Raw genomic sequence first — 17,575 nt, 5'->3', positions numbered from 1 at the left:
TTAATATCTACAAATTCTGATTCTGTTGAATTGCAGTGGAGACATAGGAAACAGGTGTTAGCACTTTGACTCTGGAAATAGAAGTTAAATTGCAGAATGTTTTTTTAAATACTTTATTTTTTAAAAATTTTCATAAGAAAATTAACAATTATAACTTTAATTAAAAATAAACATATATAAAAAAGAAAAACATACATACAAAAACCCTAACTCTAGCCCTTCTGTTCCCCCCCCCCCCCCACCTTTATTAAATACCTTTGCCAATACCGTCAGAGCTCACAGTTTAAATTAACCTGAAGATTCAGGGAGAGATCATTTTTTAATTTAGCAGCGTTATTAGAGTTGGGCACCAACATAATTCAAATATATTTTAAGTAACGTAATTGATGTTATTTTTTCCATTCGTATTCAACTATTCATCTCTGCTATCCAGCTCACCAAGGTAACTGGAGAGTCCGACTTCCACGTGATTGCAATACACTTTTTGGTCACTGCCAGTGCAATTTGAACAAATGAAATTTGAAACTCTGTAAGATTGTTGCTTATATCTATAAAGTTGCCTAACAAATAAAGTTCTGGATCATCTGGGAAGATCATCCTTCTAATTCTTGAAATTTCTTGCCAAAAAGGTCTAAACCACACACGACCAAGTTGAATGAAGGAATGTTCCTTCCTCTATTTCACACCTAAAACACAGTTCTGATATTTCTTGCATAGATTTGTGCAATTTCTGTGGTGTGAGCTACAGCTGGTGTAAAAAATTATATTGAACCAACCCATATCTCGCATTAATAGCTGAAGTTGCACTATCCACACACCATTCAGACCAGGATTGTTCTGGATATGCAACACCGAAGTCGGACTCCCACCTTTCCCTTGATCTCTGCAGACCAGGTTTAGCACTTTCTAACTGAAGAGTAAAATACATTCTGATAATAAATTTGGGCATATTACCCATCCAAAACATTCATTCCATTTCACTAACTCCTGGAGGAGTCAATGCCTGTCCCCATCGTTCCCACAAGAAAGGTCTCAATTAAAGAAAACATAGAAATTTTCTATTAGGTACATCATAATTCTGTCTCATTTGTTCAAATGACATCAAAACACCATCTTTATAACAGTCCGCTATACAACATATACCCTTTTGTAACCATATGTTTCGAATTCTTTACCCATCTTCATAGGTAACAATACATTGTGACATAATGGAGTTCTTAGCAAAAGAACTCCACTTTTTTCCTGATACATTCATTAATTTCCTGTTATATCTTCTCCATATGTACCAAGATAGGGTTACTTGCCTTCCTTTTTATTGATTTAATGCTCCATTTATAAATAAATTCTTTAGCTATTTCTTCATTCATTGAATGTAGCCACATACAAACCCAATTTGGTGAATTCCCTTCAAAAAAGGATGCTATAAATCTTGCTTGTGCAGCCAGATAATATTTTTTTAAATCTGGAAGTCTCAACCCTCCTAATTTATAATCCCAGGTTAGTTTTTACAAAGCATTCTGGTCACTTTGTTATTCCATAGGAATTGTCTTACTTGATTGTTCAACAACTTAAAGAAATTCTTAGGTACAGCTATAGGCAATGACTGCAACAAATATTGCAGTCTCGGCATCACTTTCATCTTTACACAACTCACTCTTCCTATTAGTGTTATTGGCAAATCCTTCCATATTTGTAGGTCCTCCTCTATTTTATTAAACAAATTATTAAGCTTATACAAATTTTGTAAATTGTTGTCTGTTACTACTCCAAAATATTTAATCCCATCTGATTTCCATTTAAACCTACTGCCTCTTTTATATCTTTCATAATCACAGTTTGTTAAGGGTATTATTTCACTTTTGTCCATATTAAACTTACAACCAGACACTCTGAGAGACCCCTGTAACTTTTCCAAGGATCCTTGTGGATCTGACAAATATAATAGTACATCATCCACAAATAAACTAATTTTATTCTCATCCTGTCCAACCACGAAGCTCTTAATCTCAGGATCTCTTCTAATAATGTCAGCTAGAGGCTCAATTGCCATTATGAACAATGCTGGAGACAATGTCTCCCAATCTACTCAAAGGGGAATACTGTCGACATTTGACTATTCATAATTATCTTTGCTTTGGACTGTTGATCCAATTGAATAATCCCCTTCTTATACCAAATTTCTCCAATGTTTTAAACAGAAATGGCCATTTAATAAGTCAAATGCTTTTTCTGCATCCAGGAAAACTGTTATATTTGGATTAAGCCCGAATTTTGCTGTATGTATTATATTAAGTAGATTATTTGCTGAATGTCTACAATTTACAAATACCACCTATTCTGGATGTATTAATTTTGGTTGATATTGCCCCAGCCTGTTGGCTAACGTCTTTGCTACAATTTTATAGTCAGCATTAAGAAGAGAAATTGGCCTATATAACACTTTAATGGGTCTCTATTCTTTTTGGGTAATGTTATAATTATCGCCATTGAAAACAATTGCAGAATTACCTGAGTCTCCACTGCTTGATTCAATACATCCATCAATAATGGCATTAATTCGTTATAGAACTCTGGTGGAAACCCATCCTCTCCTGGAGACTTGTTAGCCTGCAATGTATTCAATCCTTTCTCAATCTCTACTCTCTTCTCTTGTAAAAGCGGCATCCAGGTCATTTCTATTATTTACATCCAATCTAGGAAGTTCAACCCCTTCTAAGAACTCATGTATTTTGTTTTCATCCCCCAGTACATCAATTTAGTGTAGCATTGCCAAAAGGCCTCATTTATTTTTTTCTGATTATAGGTAACAACATTGGCATCCTTCTGTATTGCATTTATTACCCTTGCTGACTCTTCCACCTTTAATTGCCATGCCAGCACCATGCCATGTAAGCCCATTCCCCGTTCATAATATTTCTACCTACTTTTTAAGTATTGCTTTTTCTACTGAGTACGCTTGTAAGATCTAAAGTATTTTTTGGTTTTCCATTGTTCTATATTTATCCTGTTCACCTGTTCTCTGATATTCTTTTATTCGTTCCAATATCTCTCTTTCCAAATTATTTAATGCTGCATTATATTCCCTCTTCACATTTTTCATAAATGAAATAATCTGACCTTTCAAAAAAGCCTTCATTTTATCCCATATTAAAAAGCTGTTATCTGTTGATTAAAATTTGTTTCGCAAAAGATGTCTATTTGTTGCCTAATAAATTGTTTAAAATCCTCCTGCTTAACATTATGGGGTTCAAATGCCATCTGTAAACACCTTCCTGTTTCTCTGCTAATTAAATTGCATAAGCGGTGGGTGATCAGAAAGTACCCTTGATAAATATTCTGACTTCATCACCCTATCTTTTAGTCCACCTAACAGTAAAAATCAATCAATTCTGGTATGTGAATCATGTACCCTTGATCATGTAACCTGTTGGGTTAAGCTGCCTCCAAATATCTATCAAATTTAGATCCTTCATATAAGATAACATCATTTTAACAGCCTTAGCTCTAGTTACTGTTCTTGCAGATTTATCCAATATCGGATCCAGACAGAAATTAAAATCTCCTCCTATCAAAATATTTTGTCTCCCCTCAGCAGCTTTCAAACATATATCCTTCATAAAGGCTTCATCATCATAGATTGCCACATAAATGTTCATAAGTGTCCATGATTCTGAACAAATCTTTCAATTTGCCAACACATATCTACCCACTTGGTCTTTTGATATATTCTCTATGCTAACTGGAACATTTTTATTTGCCTTAGGATAGAACAACGAAAAGAAAACCTGCCCCACCCATCCTCTTTTTAACTTGTCATGTTCAACCTTAGCAAGATGTGTTTTGCTGCAAAAAGACTACATTTGCCTTAAACTTTTTCAAGTGAGCTAAAATCTTCTTTCTTTTGATCATACCGTTTAAGCCATTAATGTTAAAATATATAAACTTAGATGTCTTATCCATATTGATTTATAAACAGATATTGCACAATAACACAGTCACAGTAAATAGCTAAACAATCTCGTGATCTCTTCCCTTCTGAAAAAAAGTGCAAAGCCCCTGCTCTGACGGTGATGTAAACAAGAAACCCCGGAAGCCTGCAATAAAAGGCCGCAGAATCCTCCAGGGATGAAAAAGTACCCATCCCTAAAGCACCATATTTAAAACAAACCTTTCCTGAAGCCATTACACCCCTTTAGAATGGAGTCTACATCCTGCTGTTACTTTGTTCAACATTCAACATTTCCCCCAGCTCTCCGTGAAATATCAATAAGTTAACGTCAGATGACTTAGTTCACAAAAATACAATCTTCATAAAATTCTCTTCAAAATTAATTTTTCTTCTTAAAGTCCATGAACAAACTCTTCTGCCTCTTGCTTTGTCTTGAAAAACCACCTTCTGACACTTCCATCCATAAAATCACCAGGTAAACCTGAGATTCTTTGCCTGGAATTGCCGCCTGACTTCGTCAAATTGATTTTTCTTTTCTGTACAATCGCTGGACTGAATCTTGGAAAAACATGACATCTCATCCGTATTATTGCAGCGGGGCATTGTTCATTTTAGAGTACTTAAATGCTGCTCTTAAGATCATTTCCTGATCCCTGAAGCTTAACAGCCTCACAAGGACCATCTTTGTGCATCCTCATTTCGTCTAGGCCTGAAGGTTTGACGGGCTCTCTCAATCCGTAGTTGTCCGCCGAGTGACTGCACAAAGTACATCAAGAATCCAGGATTCAAAGTATTTAACTGCATCTCTTCCTTCTACACCTTCATTTAAACTAGTTATTCATACATTGTTTTGTCTGCTAAAGTTCTCCATATGATCAATCTTATCAAGAGGCATTTATTTATCAATCGCCCACTGTTTTGTTTGGTAATGCAGTGTCTTGGGTAAACTTATACCTCTCATTTTGTTCATTTTAGATTGGTCACAGTGTTTTAGCTACCGAAAGAAAATAGACACACACACCGAGAGCAGTTCAGTTTATACAAATGTTTATTACTAATTCAAAAGCTGATTTCACACTACAATATGCAAGCCCTTCCCAACTATACTTATCAACGCTTGGACTGGTCCCAACTGCCGAAGCGAGGCAACAACTGCACACTTGTAGTAGGTTGTCAGGGCGCTGGTAGCAGCTTCTCCACCTCCCCCGACCGGGACGTTGCTCGGACTCTGGCTGTTCTTCCTTCTTGACAAGGGGTGTTCCCACCCCTCGGAGAGTCTAAACTTCAGCAGCAGGACCACAGACTTTTATACCCCAAAAACAATTAATCATGCACCCACTCCCTCTAACATTTGTCAGTCAAAATCAAAGCTGAGCATACTATTCTACAATTTAGAAGATTAATTATTATGGAGCAGGATGCTATGATATCCTGGTTTATCTCGTAGATACAAGGACTCATTAAAACTTCTTGAGCAAGACAGGTTGTGACCAATACGTCAATTTCAGAGTGTCGTATTTGACAACTGCTTTCCCGGGGCCTCACGGTGGAATTCCATTTCAAAGTGTATCTTCAGATAAGTCCCCATGGCTGAGTTTAATTACATCTGCTAGTTCTGAAAGTAAGGTGACCTGCGTGTGGACCCAGTGTCGTCAGTTCCACATAAGCAAAAAGCATCTGAGTACATGGTTTTAATCCTCCATTACATGCAGTTCTTCCAAATTCTTATTGTGCTTTCCCAAGTCTCCTTCAACACTATTCTTTCATTCCATTAAATCGTGATGGATTCACCCATGTTTTGATCGTCTATTAAATCTTTAATCATACCTTCAACTTTTGAAAACTACGTTCCAAAGGCTTCCATCCCTGATAGCATTGCCTATAATTCTCAGGCAGAAGATCCTGAAGTTGAGGCACCTTCCTTCAGACCATGGATGGCACAGGTGAACTCAGAGATTCTTTTGGCTTTGGTTTCTATTCCCCCCCCCCCCCCCCCCAGTCATTTTTGTTAGTTAAGTAAACTTTTTGTAAAAGAAAAAGTTAAAAAAAACTTTTGAGCCTTCTTTTAAAAACTCTTCATGGAGAGCTCAGCCAAAGCAAGTCCTGCTGAGTCGAGTTCGCAGCATCGTGCCTGTGAATTCCTCGACAAGGATGGACAGGGCTTTAAAGATCAGTTCAGACATGCTTGAAATCTGATCCTACACCAATAGCTTCTTCAGTGGTGCACCTCCCATCCTATTTAATAAAATCTGCACTTAGTCTCAAATCAATGGGCAAAAAGCTTCAGATCCTGGAAAACTGAAATAAAAACAATCTAATTCTGATGACCCCTCGGCCAGAATCAAATAGCGAGTGGGACTTGGCAGGTGAAGCGTGCATAGAGGATGGAGAAGATCACAGAAGGAGAAGCGTCGTCAAGAACCTTTAATAAAGCAGAATCTCCAAAAAATGAATGGACTTTCGTTCTGTTGCAAGTGAACATTTTCCCGATCAGGGAGAATTCGCGCCTTGTAGAAGCAAGAAGAAAAACAACTCTTCCGGGTACGCGTCCTCCCAGCGGACTCCCCCCCCCCCCCCCGCCTCCCGGGTCTCCTGCTGCCCGCAGAACGTTGCTGTCAATCATCCGCGAGGAGGGCGGGACTTCTGTCGTCGGGCTGCGGACGTGAAGGAGAGCGCGGCGGAGTTGCGTCTGAAACAGTCTTGCAGCTTTGTGGACGGAAAGCATTGACAAGTTCGCGGATGATCCTAATTATTTAAAGGTGTTCGGGAGTGAGCTTTCAAATACATAAGTTTATCGGCACCAATCTTCGCTGTAAGTTACGGCAGGTTTGCGAGTGTGATAGCCGGAAACGTTCCGTGCCTTGGACCTCTGTGTGTTGCTTTCAGTGTGTGGCACACGTTCCAGCGCTGCCTCAATTCTCAAAGCCCCTTGTTTTCTTAAACATATAAAATGGCTGAACTTAAAAACTTCCCGTAACCTACAGCAAATCAGGCGAAGAGAGTTAAATAAGAATATTGTAACAATCAAATGTGGGGCGTGCTCAATAAGTCGAGCAGTGTATGTGGAGTGAGGTGGCAGAATGCAGAGGGAGGGCTTCAGAGAAAAAAACTATAGTTTGTCTTTCAAGTTCAGGACCCAAATCCCCACGAATGTTATTAATGAATAATATAAAAATTAGAATTGCATTTCACCCCCACCCCCTACCTCACTCTAATTGTTATCTTTGGAGGTCTTCTTTGGCTTGGCTTCGCGGACGAAGATTTATGGAAGGGGGTAAATGTCCACGTCAGCTGCAGGCACGATTGTGGCTGACAACTCCGATGCTGGACAGGCAGACACGGTTGCAGCGGTTGCAAGGGAAAATTGGTGGGTTGGGGTTGGGTGTTGGGTTTTTCCTCCTTTGTCTTTTGTCAGTGAGGTGGGCTCTGCGGTCTTCTTCAAAGGAGGTTGCTGCCCGCCGAACTGTGAGGCGCCAAGATGCACGGTTTGAGGCGAGATCAGCCCACTGGCGGTGGTCAATGGGGCAGGCACCAAGAGATTTCTTTAGGCAGTCCTTGTACCTCTTCTTTGGTGCACCTCTGTCACGGTGGCCAGTGGAGAGCTCGCCATATAACACAATCTTGGGAAGGCGATGGTCCTCCATTCTGGAGAAGGGGAAGAAAAAGACTTTCAATCCAGCCCTTGAGCCAGCTGCCAAACAGGTTGGCTGAGTGTGCTGGTGAGATGGCAATGAGCATATAGGTTCCTGATAATTTGGAATTGCAATGTGAAGATGTGAAATAAATTATGATGCCAGCAGATCATGTGTCTCAGGTGACAGCGGCGAAAAGGAAAACAAATGAAAGATTAGGCATGCAAAAATAAAACAAAAATATGTGAGAGATTTGCATGCTGTTAGTTTGAGCAGCTGGGAATATGATGAGTTGGAAGCCTTCATTGTTTTGCAGCCTGAAATGGTGGAACAGAAAGGTAACAGGATCATAGTTACAGCAGAATATTACACACACATTGGCTAAGTGAGAAAAAAGAATCCTATTTCAAGCATCTTTTATTTTAATGAATATTAAATCAAGGAACCATGCATAACTTTTAAATTCTGACTTGAATAGATATTAGCTTGCAGTTTCACTGCCTCAATTTAATTTCAGGAATAGTTCAGAATAAGTCCAAATCTGTTGTTTGATGCTGTGTGATACTATTTTTGATTGTACTTATAATCACCTTACCTATGACTCAAGACAGTTGCATATGATGTATTCTTATAGCCTATGGGATATTTCAGCAAGATAAGCCCCTTAGATCACAGCTGGAATACTGTGTTCAATTCTGGTCACCTCACTACAGGAAGGATGTGGATGCTGGAGAAAGGGTGCAGAGGAGATTCACAAGGATGTTGTCTGGATTGTAGAGCATGCTTTATAAAGATACGTTCAATGAACTTGATATTTTCTCCTTGGAGCGGCGGCGGATGAGGGGTGCCCTGATAGACATGTATAAAATGATGAAAGGTATTGATCATATGGATGCTCAGAGGTGTCAGCACATTTGATCACTGCTATACTAAGATATGGAAGGCCTATTGTTATTTCCATTGACCACATTTTGGCAAGTCTGATCACCTGGTGGTACTCCTTCTGTCTGCATACAGGCAGAGGCGAGAAAGAGAGGCTCCAGAGATCAAGTCAGCCAGAAGGGGTTTGTGGGAGGCTGAAGTCCATGGATTGGGCAGTGTTCAAACAACTCAACTGAGGATCTGAATGATTACAGCAGGGCCATTACGGACTTTATCAAACCAGTTGTGGGCAAGTGTGTCCCCACCAAATGGTTCAGGGTTTTCCCTAACCAGAAGCTCTGTATCAACAATAAAATCCAGAATCTGCTGAGAGCCAAATTCGAGTCCGGAGATCCAAAACATGATACAAGGATCAGGTGCGACCTACAAAAAGCCATCTCCCAGGCAGAGGAAATTCTGTTCAAAAATGGAAACAGTAGATACCCGACAGCTGTGGCAGGGCCTCAATGGCATAACGTGCTACAAATCCAAATCTGGTGCAATAGGAGACACCAAGCTTCACTCCCAGATGAGCATAATGCCTTGACCACCTGAAGAAGGAACAACCACTGCCCATCCCTGTGTTCCTGATGATCCTTGACTGTCAGATTCTGAAGATGACATATGGGCTGCCTAAGCGAATCCAAAAAAATCATGTGGTTCGGTGGAGTACCCGGCCAAGTACTGATAACCTATGCTAAATAACTGGCCATTGTTTTCATGGATATATTCAACATAGCACTCTGACAGGGTATGGTAGCTACCTGTTTCAAACAGGCCTCCGTTGTACCGTTGATCACGAAGAGTAATCTACCTAAATGACTACCCACAAGTGGCACTCATGTGCACAGGAATGAAGTGTTTTGAGAGGCTGGTGTTGAAGCATATCATCTTCTGACTGAGTGACAACATGGATCCATTCCAATTTGCCTACCACAGCGACAGATGCCATCTCACAGGTTCTACACAAAACCCTGTAACACCTGGACAGCAGAGATATATACATCAGTATGGTTTTTATTAACTACCGTTCAGCATTCAACACTACCATCCCCTCAAAACTAATCAGCAAACTTCAAGATCTGGCCCTCAATACCCAAGTGTGTAATTGGATTCTGAATTTCCTCACTTCAATCAGTGCAGGTTGCCAAGACTATCTCCATCAGTATTGGAGCACCCTGCTCTACTCACACACATGACTGTGTGGCTCGGTACAACAGCAACACCATTTTTAAATTTGTACATGATACCACAGTAGAGGGCTATCTAAAATGAGCCCATGAGTCATTATACAGGAGGAAGATTGGGAAACTCAGCTGAATGGTGTACTCATAACAACCTCACATTCAATGTGACCAAAACCAAAGAGATGATTGTGGACTTGAGGAAGGGAAAACCAGAGGTGTATGATCCAGTGATCATTGGGGGCTCAAAAGTGGAGAGGGTGAGCAAATTTAAATTCCTGTGAGTCGGTATGTCGGAGGACCTTTCCTGGACCCAACGTCCAACTGTTATCGTGAAGAAAGCACGCCAGTGCCTCTACTTCCTCAGGAGTTTGTGGAGGTAAGGGGAAGTTTATCACAGAATTCACTGCCTGGAATGGTGGTGGAGGCATGTACAGTAGGATCTTTGAAGAGATTATTAGATAGGTACATTGAACTAGAAAAAAATGAAGGGTTATGTAGTAGGGAAATTTCAGTCAGCTGTTACAGTAGCTTATTATTAGGTCAGCCACTGTCCTGTCGATTTCTATGTTGAAAATTGCTTTTGAAAACAAACTGTGAGGGTACATGAAGAGAATCTCTGGAAAAAGTTGCTGTAGTTCATAATTTTACTCATGAGGAGAAGAAAGTATTTGGCACCCTATTCACAGTCCGACATGGATACCCGCAGTACACTGCGGGTTGGGGCATTCCTATTCAGATGGAGATTTGTCTCCGCCACATTCCATGAAAAATATTATTCCTGACCAACTGCAACCTGGACCAAGCATTGACATTGGATTCTAAGTCAAGTTTCGGTGGTGTAGAGAGTGAATATGCTTGGCTGAGCAGTGGAAACTGATGAGTAAGTGCTTGGGAACAGTGGTGGGTTAAGAGAAGGTAGGATCGGGAGGCTGGAGAGGTGAGGCTGTCCCTTGGGCTGAACGGGAAAGTCAGTCAAGAGAAAACATCATCTTTGGGATTCTTGCTGTTGATGATTCAGAGCTGAAGCAAGCAGTTAAATCCTGAAGAGGAACATTTAAGTCTCACACAACAGCAGAGTGGAAAGTTTGTGGGTAAGTGCCAGGATGCAGTTTCCTGAAGGGGGAAAAGATGGAAGGGTCTTTCTAGTTTAGATTGGTGTTAATCAATATATCAAATACATTAATTAATTATCCAAAATATTAATACGTAATTACAACTTGGCTAATGCCTACGCGGGATAGTTGCAAATAACCAAAGACAGTTGCAAATAACCAAGGGGCCTAGGATGTGTGTTGCCTGGCAGCAACAGCCACACTGAAATTCCATTAGCCCTGACCAAGGACAATGACAGGCTCTGGAATGTATGTTGCTGATCCTGGTTGATAACTTCCAACAGACTTGGAATTCGGTGATTTATAGGAATTGGGGGAATCAAAACTGTAAAAATGTTTTGGAGGAGGGGGACATATCTGCTTGATGTCAGATTGCATTGGAGAATTTAAGACCATGCATTGATATGATCGGGGAGCTCCTTGATCCTCTAACAAGATGACGGACCTCTCACAGGCCTGTGTGTCAAATAAAGGGAATTGGCTCAAGCAAAGTCTCGTGTCCTGCTGATTGGGACCTCACCCCCAATCCTGGATCGAGTATCGATCTGACCTGCCACAGGTCAGAGCTGGGAAGGGGCAGCAAAGGATTTGAAGAGATAAACATTGAAGATGGAAGTAACAAGGTCAGAATGACAATGGTTTAAATATGCATATGGGTGGTTGCCAAGTAAATTGAAGTTGCATTGATTTATCACCTTATCCATCTAGAAAAGGTTAATGAACAGTCAAAGTTTCACCTTTTGACTGCATCTAGTCTCCATGGAAGGTAACTGGTGTGGTCGATTCATGACAACACTCCTTTGTGACATTCATCAATTGAATATTTTCCCTTGCCTAATTGCCTTCAGAGCTATATCTGTTCAATACAGTTTTCAATCTAATGTGTAATTAAAAATATGTTTTATGGTATAATAGCTAGTAGACATTAAAACTAATGTGCTGAATGTTACATTAACATAAGAATTGTTTTTAATACTGCATATATTATATAGCCAGTGCTTAAGGGATACTGCAAAGAGTAGTTCACGGACAAGTTGCTCTTGTGTCTTGGTGTGAGCTTGCAGGCGCCTCAGATTGAAGAGACTGCCATCCGTGCAGTACCGGAAGTAAACAGCGTCTTCGTTGTTGAGGTCTTTCATGGCTTGGTTCAGCTTCATGCTGAAGAAGATTGAAAAGAGGATTGGTGCGAGAACACAGCCTTGCTTCACACCATTGTTAATGGAGAAGGGTTCAGAGAGCACATTGCTGTATCTGACCTGACCTTGTTGGTTTTCGTGCAGTTGGATAACCATGTTGAGGAACTTTGGGGGGCATCCGAGGCGCTCTAGTATTTGCCAAAGCCCTTTCCTATTCACGGTGTCGAAGGCTTTGGTGAGGTCAACAAAGGTGATGTAGAGTCCTTTGTTTTGTTCTCTGCATTTTTCTTGGAGCTGTCTGAGGGCAAAGACCATGTCAGTAGTTCCTCTGTTTGCGCGAAAGCCGCACTGTGATCCTGGGAGAACATTTTCGGCGACACTAGGTATTATTCTATTTAGGAGAATCCTAGCGAAGATTTTGCCAGCAGCGTGATTCCCCTGTAGTTTGAGCAGTCTGATTTCTCGCCTTTGTTTTTGTACAGGGTGATGATGATGGCATCACAAAGGTCCTGAGGCAGCTTTCCTTGGTCCCAGCAGAGCTTGAAAAACTCATGCAGTTTGGCATGCAGAGTTTTGCCGCCAGCCTTCCAAACCTCTGGGGGGGATTCCATCCATACCTGCTGCTTTGCCACTTTTCAGTTGTTCAATTGCCTTATATGTCTCTTCCCGGATGAGGACCTCATCCAGCTCTAGCCTTAAGGGCTGTCAACAATGAAGACGCTGTTTACATCCCGGTACCGCACGGATGGCAGTCTCTTCAATCTGAGGAGCCTGCAAGTTCACACCAAGACACAAGAGCAACTTGTCCGTGAACTACTCTTTGCAGACGATGCCGCTTTAGTTGCCCATTCAGAGCCAGCTCTTCAGCGCATGATGTCCTGTTTTGCGGAAACTGCCAAAATGTTTGGCCTGGAAGTCAGCCTGAAGAAAACTGAGGTCCTCCATCAGCCAGCTCCCCACCATGACTACCAGCCCCCTCACATCTCCATTGGGCACACTAAACTCAAAACGGTCAACCAGTTTACCTATCCCGGCTGCACCATTTCATCGGATGCAAGGATTGACAACGAGATAGACAACAGACTCGCCAAGGCAAATAGCGACTTTGGAAGACTACACAAAAGAGTCTGGAAAAACAACCAACTGAAAAACCTCACAAAGATTAGCGTATACAGTGCCGTTGTCATACCCACACTCCTGTTTGGCTCCGAATCATGGGTCCTTTACTGGCATCACCTACGGCTCCTAGAACGCTTCCACCAGCGTTGTCTCCGCTCCATCCTCAACATTCATTGGAGCGACTTCATCACCAACATCGAAGTACTCGAGATGGCAGAGGCCGACAGCATCGAATCCACGCTGGTGAAGATAAAACTGCGCTGGGTAGGTCAAGTCTCCAGAATGGAGGACCATCGCCTTCCCAAGATCATGGGAGCTCTCCACTGGTCACCGAGACAGAGGTGCACCAAAGAAGAGGTACAAGGACTGCCTAAAGAAAGCTTTTGGTGTCTGCCACACTGACCATCGCCAGTGGACTGATATCGCCTCAAACCTTGCATCTTGGCGCCTCACAGTTCGGCGGGCAGCAACCTCCTTTGAAGAAGACCGCAGAGCCCACCTCACTGTCAAAAGACAAAGGAAGAAAAACCCAACCCCAACCAACCAATTTTCCCTTGCAACTGCTGCAACCATGTCTGCCTGTCCCGCATCGGACTTGTCAGCCACAAACGAGCCTGCAGCTGACGTGGACATTACCTCTCCATAAATCTTCGTCCGCGAAGCCAGACCAAAGAAGAAGAAGAAGGGATACTACTGCATTTCTCTGCTTGTAACTAGTACAGTTTGGTCATTGGTCACTGAATTTATTTCCTGTCATCTTCAATGTTTTTGAACAAATTAATGTTTATCCTTTCTGATAGGATGCCACAGTGTTGCATTTATCATTGTGCTAACCGAAGATGCTTAATATTCAGTAATTTGTATAGATTTTATCATTTGGAACATCTCTTATAGATGTGGCAAAGGGAGAATGTCTTGGACAAAGTAAGAGACATCCTTCAGAGGAAGGGCTACACAAATATTGAATGGATCGGCCAAGGTGGATTCGGTGTTGTATACAAGGTTGGTGAGTTCATATGATTTGAAAATACAGCTTTGGGATTATTATAATTTCTGCTGAAACTTTTTTTTTAACCGGCAGCAGGTGTTGTCATGAAGAGGAGGACATACTGTATGTTTAATCTTTTTCAATCTTTTTATTGGTTTTAACATACACAAATTACATATGATGTAGCTTTAATCTAAATGGCAAATGGAAAGAGTTCTTTCTTTAGCCATCAGGACAAAAATTAGCAACAAATTGAATCAAACTATGATGTTACATTGTCAACATGATGGGTAACATTTCATTCTTCTCACATTCACACATGGAATAATTTAAAGCCACTACACTCTGGTTCATAGTGGAGAATCTTTTGCTATGATGTGATCGCTTGCGTTTGAGCATTGGTTTCAACTGGTTCCCTGCCATTAGTTATTCTGTACATAATCACCAGAAATTTGTTTCCTTTCTCTTAGGCATTCCACAGACTTGAGGAAAAGGTGTACGCCCTGAAATGCATCCACCTGCCACACAGTAGGAGGTGCGCAGAAAGTGCCTTTCTGACTGAGGTGAAGATTCTCTCAAAGCTAAACCACAGGAATGTAGTGCTCTATCATGATGCCTGGATTGAGGAACTGGATCTCCCAGAGAATGCTGAGCAGAGCGAACACACTGAGGCAACTTGTGACAATTCTGATGATCCCATCCTTGCATTGGCACCTCCACCATGTGAAGTCTCCCTGGAATGGACAGATAGTAATTCAGATGGAAGTCAGGGTCTGTGTTCTCACTGCAGTTGTATTTATTACAAAATTGTAATGTTTGGAGTTTTTTTCACCATTTAGAAGAGACATTCAGCCAAGATCCCTTCAGACCCCTTGGGCAGGAGTAAGAGATTCCATCGCTCTGTGGAGAAAATTGAGGGAGCTCACACTGATTACTTGGGCCAATATTTTTCTCTCAACCTGCATCACTGAACAACAGATTATCTTGTTGCTATTGTCATTGATGTTTGTAGGACCTTGCTCATTGGTTGTCATTGTTGCCCACATTCAGACAGACACTAGACTGAGATTAAATTTGTCTACTGTCCAGTTTGGGGATACCCTCGGATCAAATAAATGTGGATGGGGATGCTCTTTTAAGTTTAAAATAAAGCAGTCAGATGCTAACACATAGCTGACTTTTTTCCCCATCCCCCATAATTGGTGAGCTGCACTCACTAGCAGAATTCAGAGAGTGCCCTAAACTGAATGTGATTCAGAACCTCTCAGTACTGGTGTCATAAACCAGCATCATGGTAACTTTCAGACACTTTGAGCTGCCAGCTTAAGCTCCAATTTATTTTGCTAACTGCATGCAAATGATAGAATGATTCAATTTGTAGGAAACACAATGCCTTTGGCCTTTTGCGAGTTAAAGTATGCAAGGGCAGCACGGTGGTGCAGCTATTAGGGCTAGTGCCCCACAGCTCCAATGTCATGGGTTCATTCCTGACCTTGGCTGGATTTTGTGTGTTGCCCCTGTGACTATGGGTTTCCTCCATGTGCTCTGGTTTTCTCCCAAATCTCAAAGACACTTGAGATGTTAAGTTACTTGGTCACTGTCAGTTTTTCTTTGTGTGTACATGAGTGGTAAAGTGTAAGAGAATTTGCTGGCTACATGGGGTTCCTAAAATTAAATCAGTGTATATAGTTGTTGGGATATGTGATCTTGATAGTTTGAAGGGTTTCAGTTCTTTGACTCTAAATGCGATTTAGAAATGATTAGCACAGGACAAAATCTTTCCCCAGTCTAATTATGGACTTTATGTTAAAGAACCTGCATTTATGCAGCACCTTTTACAATCTTTGAATGGCCATGAACACATTTCTAAAGTCTTGTCACTATTATAATGTAGCAGCTAAGTTTTGCAAATCTAGGTCCAATAAGGAACAATTTCAGTTCTGGCTGGAACACTAGGGATAATTTCATTGATGTTCTCTGGATATTTTCTATCCCCTTTACTACAGACCATCAGTTCACCGCCCCACCTGAAAGATGTGATCTCCAGCAGTGCGGCACCCCCTCAGTACTGCATTGGTGTGTCAAGCTGAGACCATTTGAGTCCATGTCTCTGAGTGAGGCTGTAACCCACAAACCCCAATAAATGCAGCTGATGGAGGTTTGACTAACATTGTAAAAACAGCTTTCATAACAGAACAAAAATTTACCACTGTAAAAATTGGCCTCAAAAATTAGAAGGATGAGTTCCAGTACGCAAAGCTTTAAGTACTTAACATTGTGCACTACATAGAACTCTACTTGAGCAACACAGCGTGATTAAAACTGATTTTTTTTGCCTAAAATGTGGAAATGGGTGTCTTTTGATAACTGAGGCCAATATTTTTTGTAGTAACTAATACTTTTCATATTCAATTGAATTAGAAAAATAACAGCCAGGAAAGAGGGTATCTCATGATGGTGGTGCTAATAGAAGCTGTTTACTCTTGTTATCCCATCCTTTGATGATAGACAGGTTTATTGTTTGCTTTTCAAAACACTTGCCATTTAAAATATGTTTAATGACACATCAGTAGGCTAAAATGTGGTGATGACTGTTCTTGTGTTTTTAATTTGTCCTTGACTGTTCCAAACTCTTGAGTTTTTTTTTGTGTACTGATCAGAGTTCTAATTCTGTGACAGAGAACCAACCAGCAGTGTCTCCAGTTGCGCAACGTGGAGCTCCTGTGGATGTTGCCAGGAGATCAGAGACGGGAAGCCCAATGCCCAAGTATTCTTGTGGAGTTCAGGTAACTGCAGTAAGTTGCATTTGATCCGACAGTAGCCCATCAATAATGATGAGCTGCACACAATATTTAACCCCTTTTTGTATAGTAATTTGAATGGTTTCATCTGTAAATGCTTTGTCCGTCGAGTGAGAAAACATGACCTAGGCCTCAGCTGTTGCATTGTGTCCTAGTTGTGAGTGATTAGGCAGTGCCTATAGGGAGAATATTAGGAGAGGATGGAGAAGCTTAGCATCTTAAGGAAAAAATGCAAGATGAACACAACCCTCAAAGCTGCTCTGCCTTTCATTCTCATGGTAGATCTGATATTTGGCCTATCTCCCTGCCTCATTAAGGCAGAGAGTCATAGTAAATTAATAAGTAGCATCAGATAGAGAGAAATAGCGATAGAAGGAGATAGTTAGAGAGTGAATGTGTTAATGAGAGAGTGAGTTATAGAGTTGGACATAGCAGCCAAAGCAGGGGAATGCTCCTCTTGCAGGATGTGGATTGTCAGGGAAGTCCCTGATGACTTCATCTGTGAGAGGTACATCCAGCTGTAGCTCCTGAAAAACCAAGTTAAGGAATTGCAGCTGGAGTTGGATAAACTGGAACATTCAGGAGGCAGAGGGGTGGTTGATAGGAGTTATAGGGATATTATTATGGGTAGCGATAAGGAGAGGGAAAGGGAACAAGGCAGGCAGTGCAGAGTACCCCTGTGGGCCCCTGAAAAACAAGTGTACCATTTTGGATACTGTTGAGGGGCCAT

The 17,575-nt window shown here is 41.3% G+C and overlaps 1 protein-coding gene across 5 annotated transcripts in view; it reads left to right on the top strand.

Moving 5' to 3' along the window:
• LOC138763515 (eIF-2-alpha kinase GCN2-like) overlaps positions 1 to 17,575 on the top strand; it is a 119,449-nt gene that overhangs the window by 31,120 nt on the left and 70,754 nt on the right. The window contains exons 1-4 of one of the 5 annotated variants that reach the window (XM_069937806.1): positions 6,614 to 6,761; positions 13,951 to 14,058; positions 14,515 to 14,815; positions 16,724 to 16,830. In XM_069937806.1, the coding sequence (XP_069793907.1) occupies positions 13,951 to 14,058; positions 14,515 to 14,815; positions 16,724 to 16,830 (516 nt within the window). In that variant the 5' untranslated portion in view covers positions 6,614 to 6,761. Of the gene's footprint in view, positions 1 to 6,613; positions 6,762 to 13,950; positions 14,059 to 14,514; positions 14,816 to 16,723; positions 16,831 to 17,575 lie in introns of those variants that run through there. The other 4 variants (XM_069937807.1, XM_069937805.1, XM_069937809.1 and 1 more) reach the window with 4 other exon arrangements.

Source organism: Narcine bancroftii, chromosome 5 (genome assembly GCF_036971445.1).
Source record: "Narcine bancroftii isolate sNarBan1 chromosome 5, sNarBan1.hap1, whole genome shotgun sequence".
Classification (NCBI taxonomy): Eukaryota; Metazoa; Chordata; class Chondrichthyes; order Torpediniformes; family Narcinidae; genus Narcine; species Narcine bancroftii.
The sequence above is the reverse complement of the archived record's forward strand: the minus strand, read 5'-3'. Positions and strand labels throughout refer to the sequence as shown.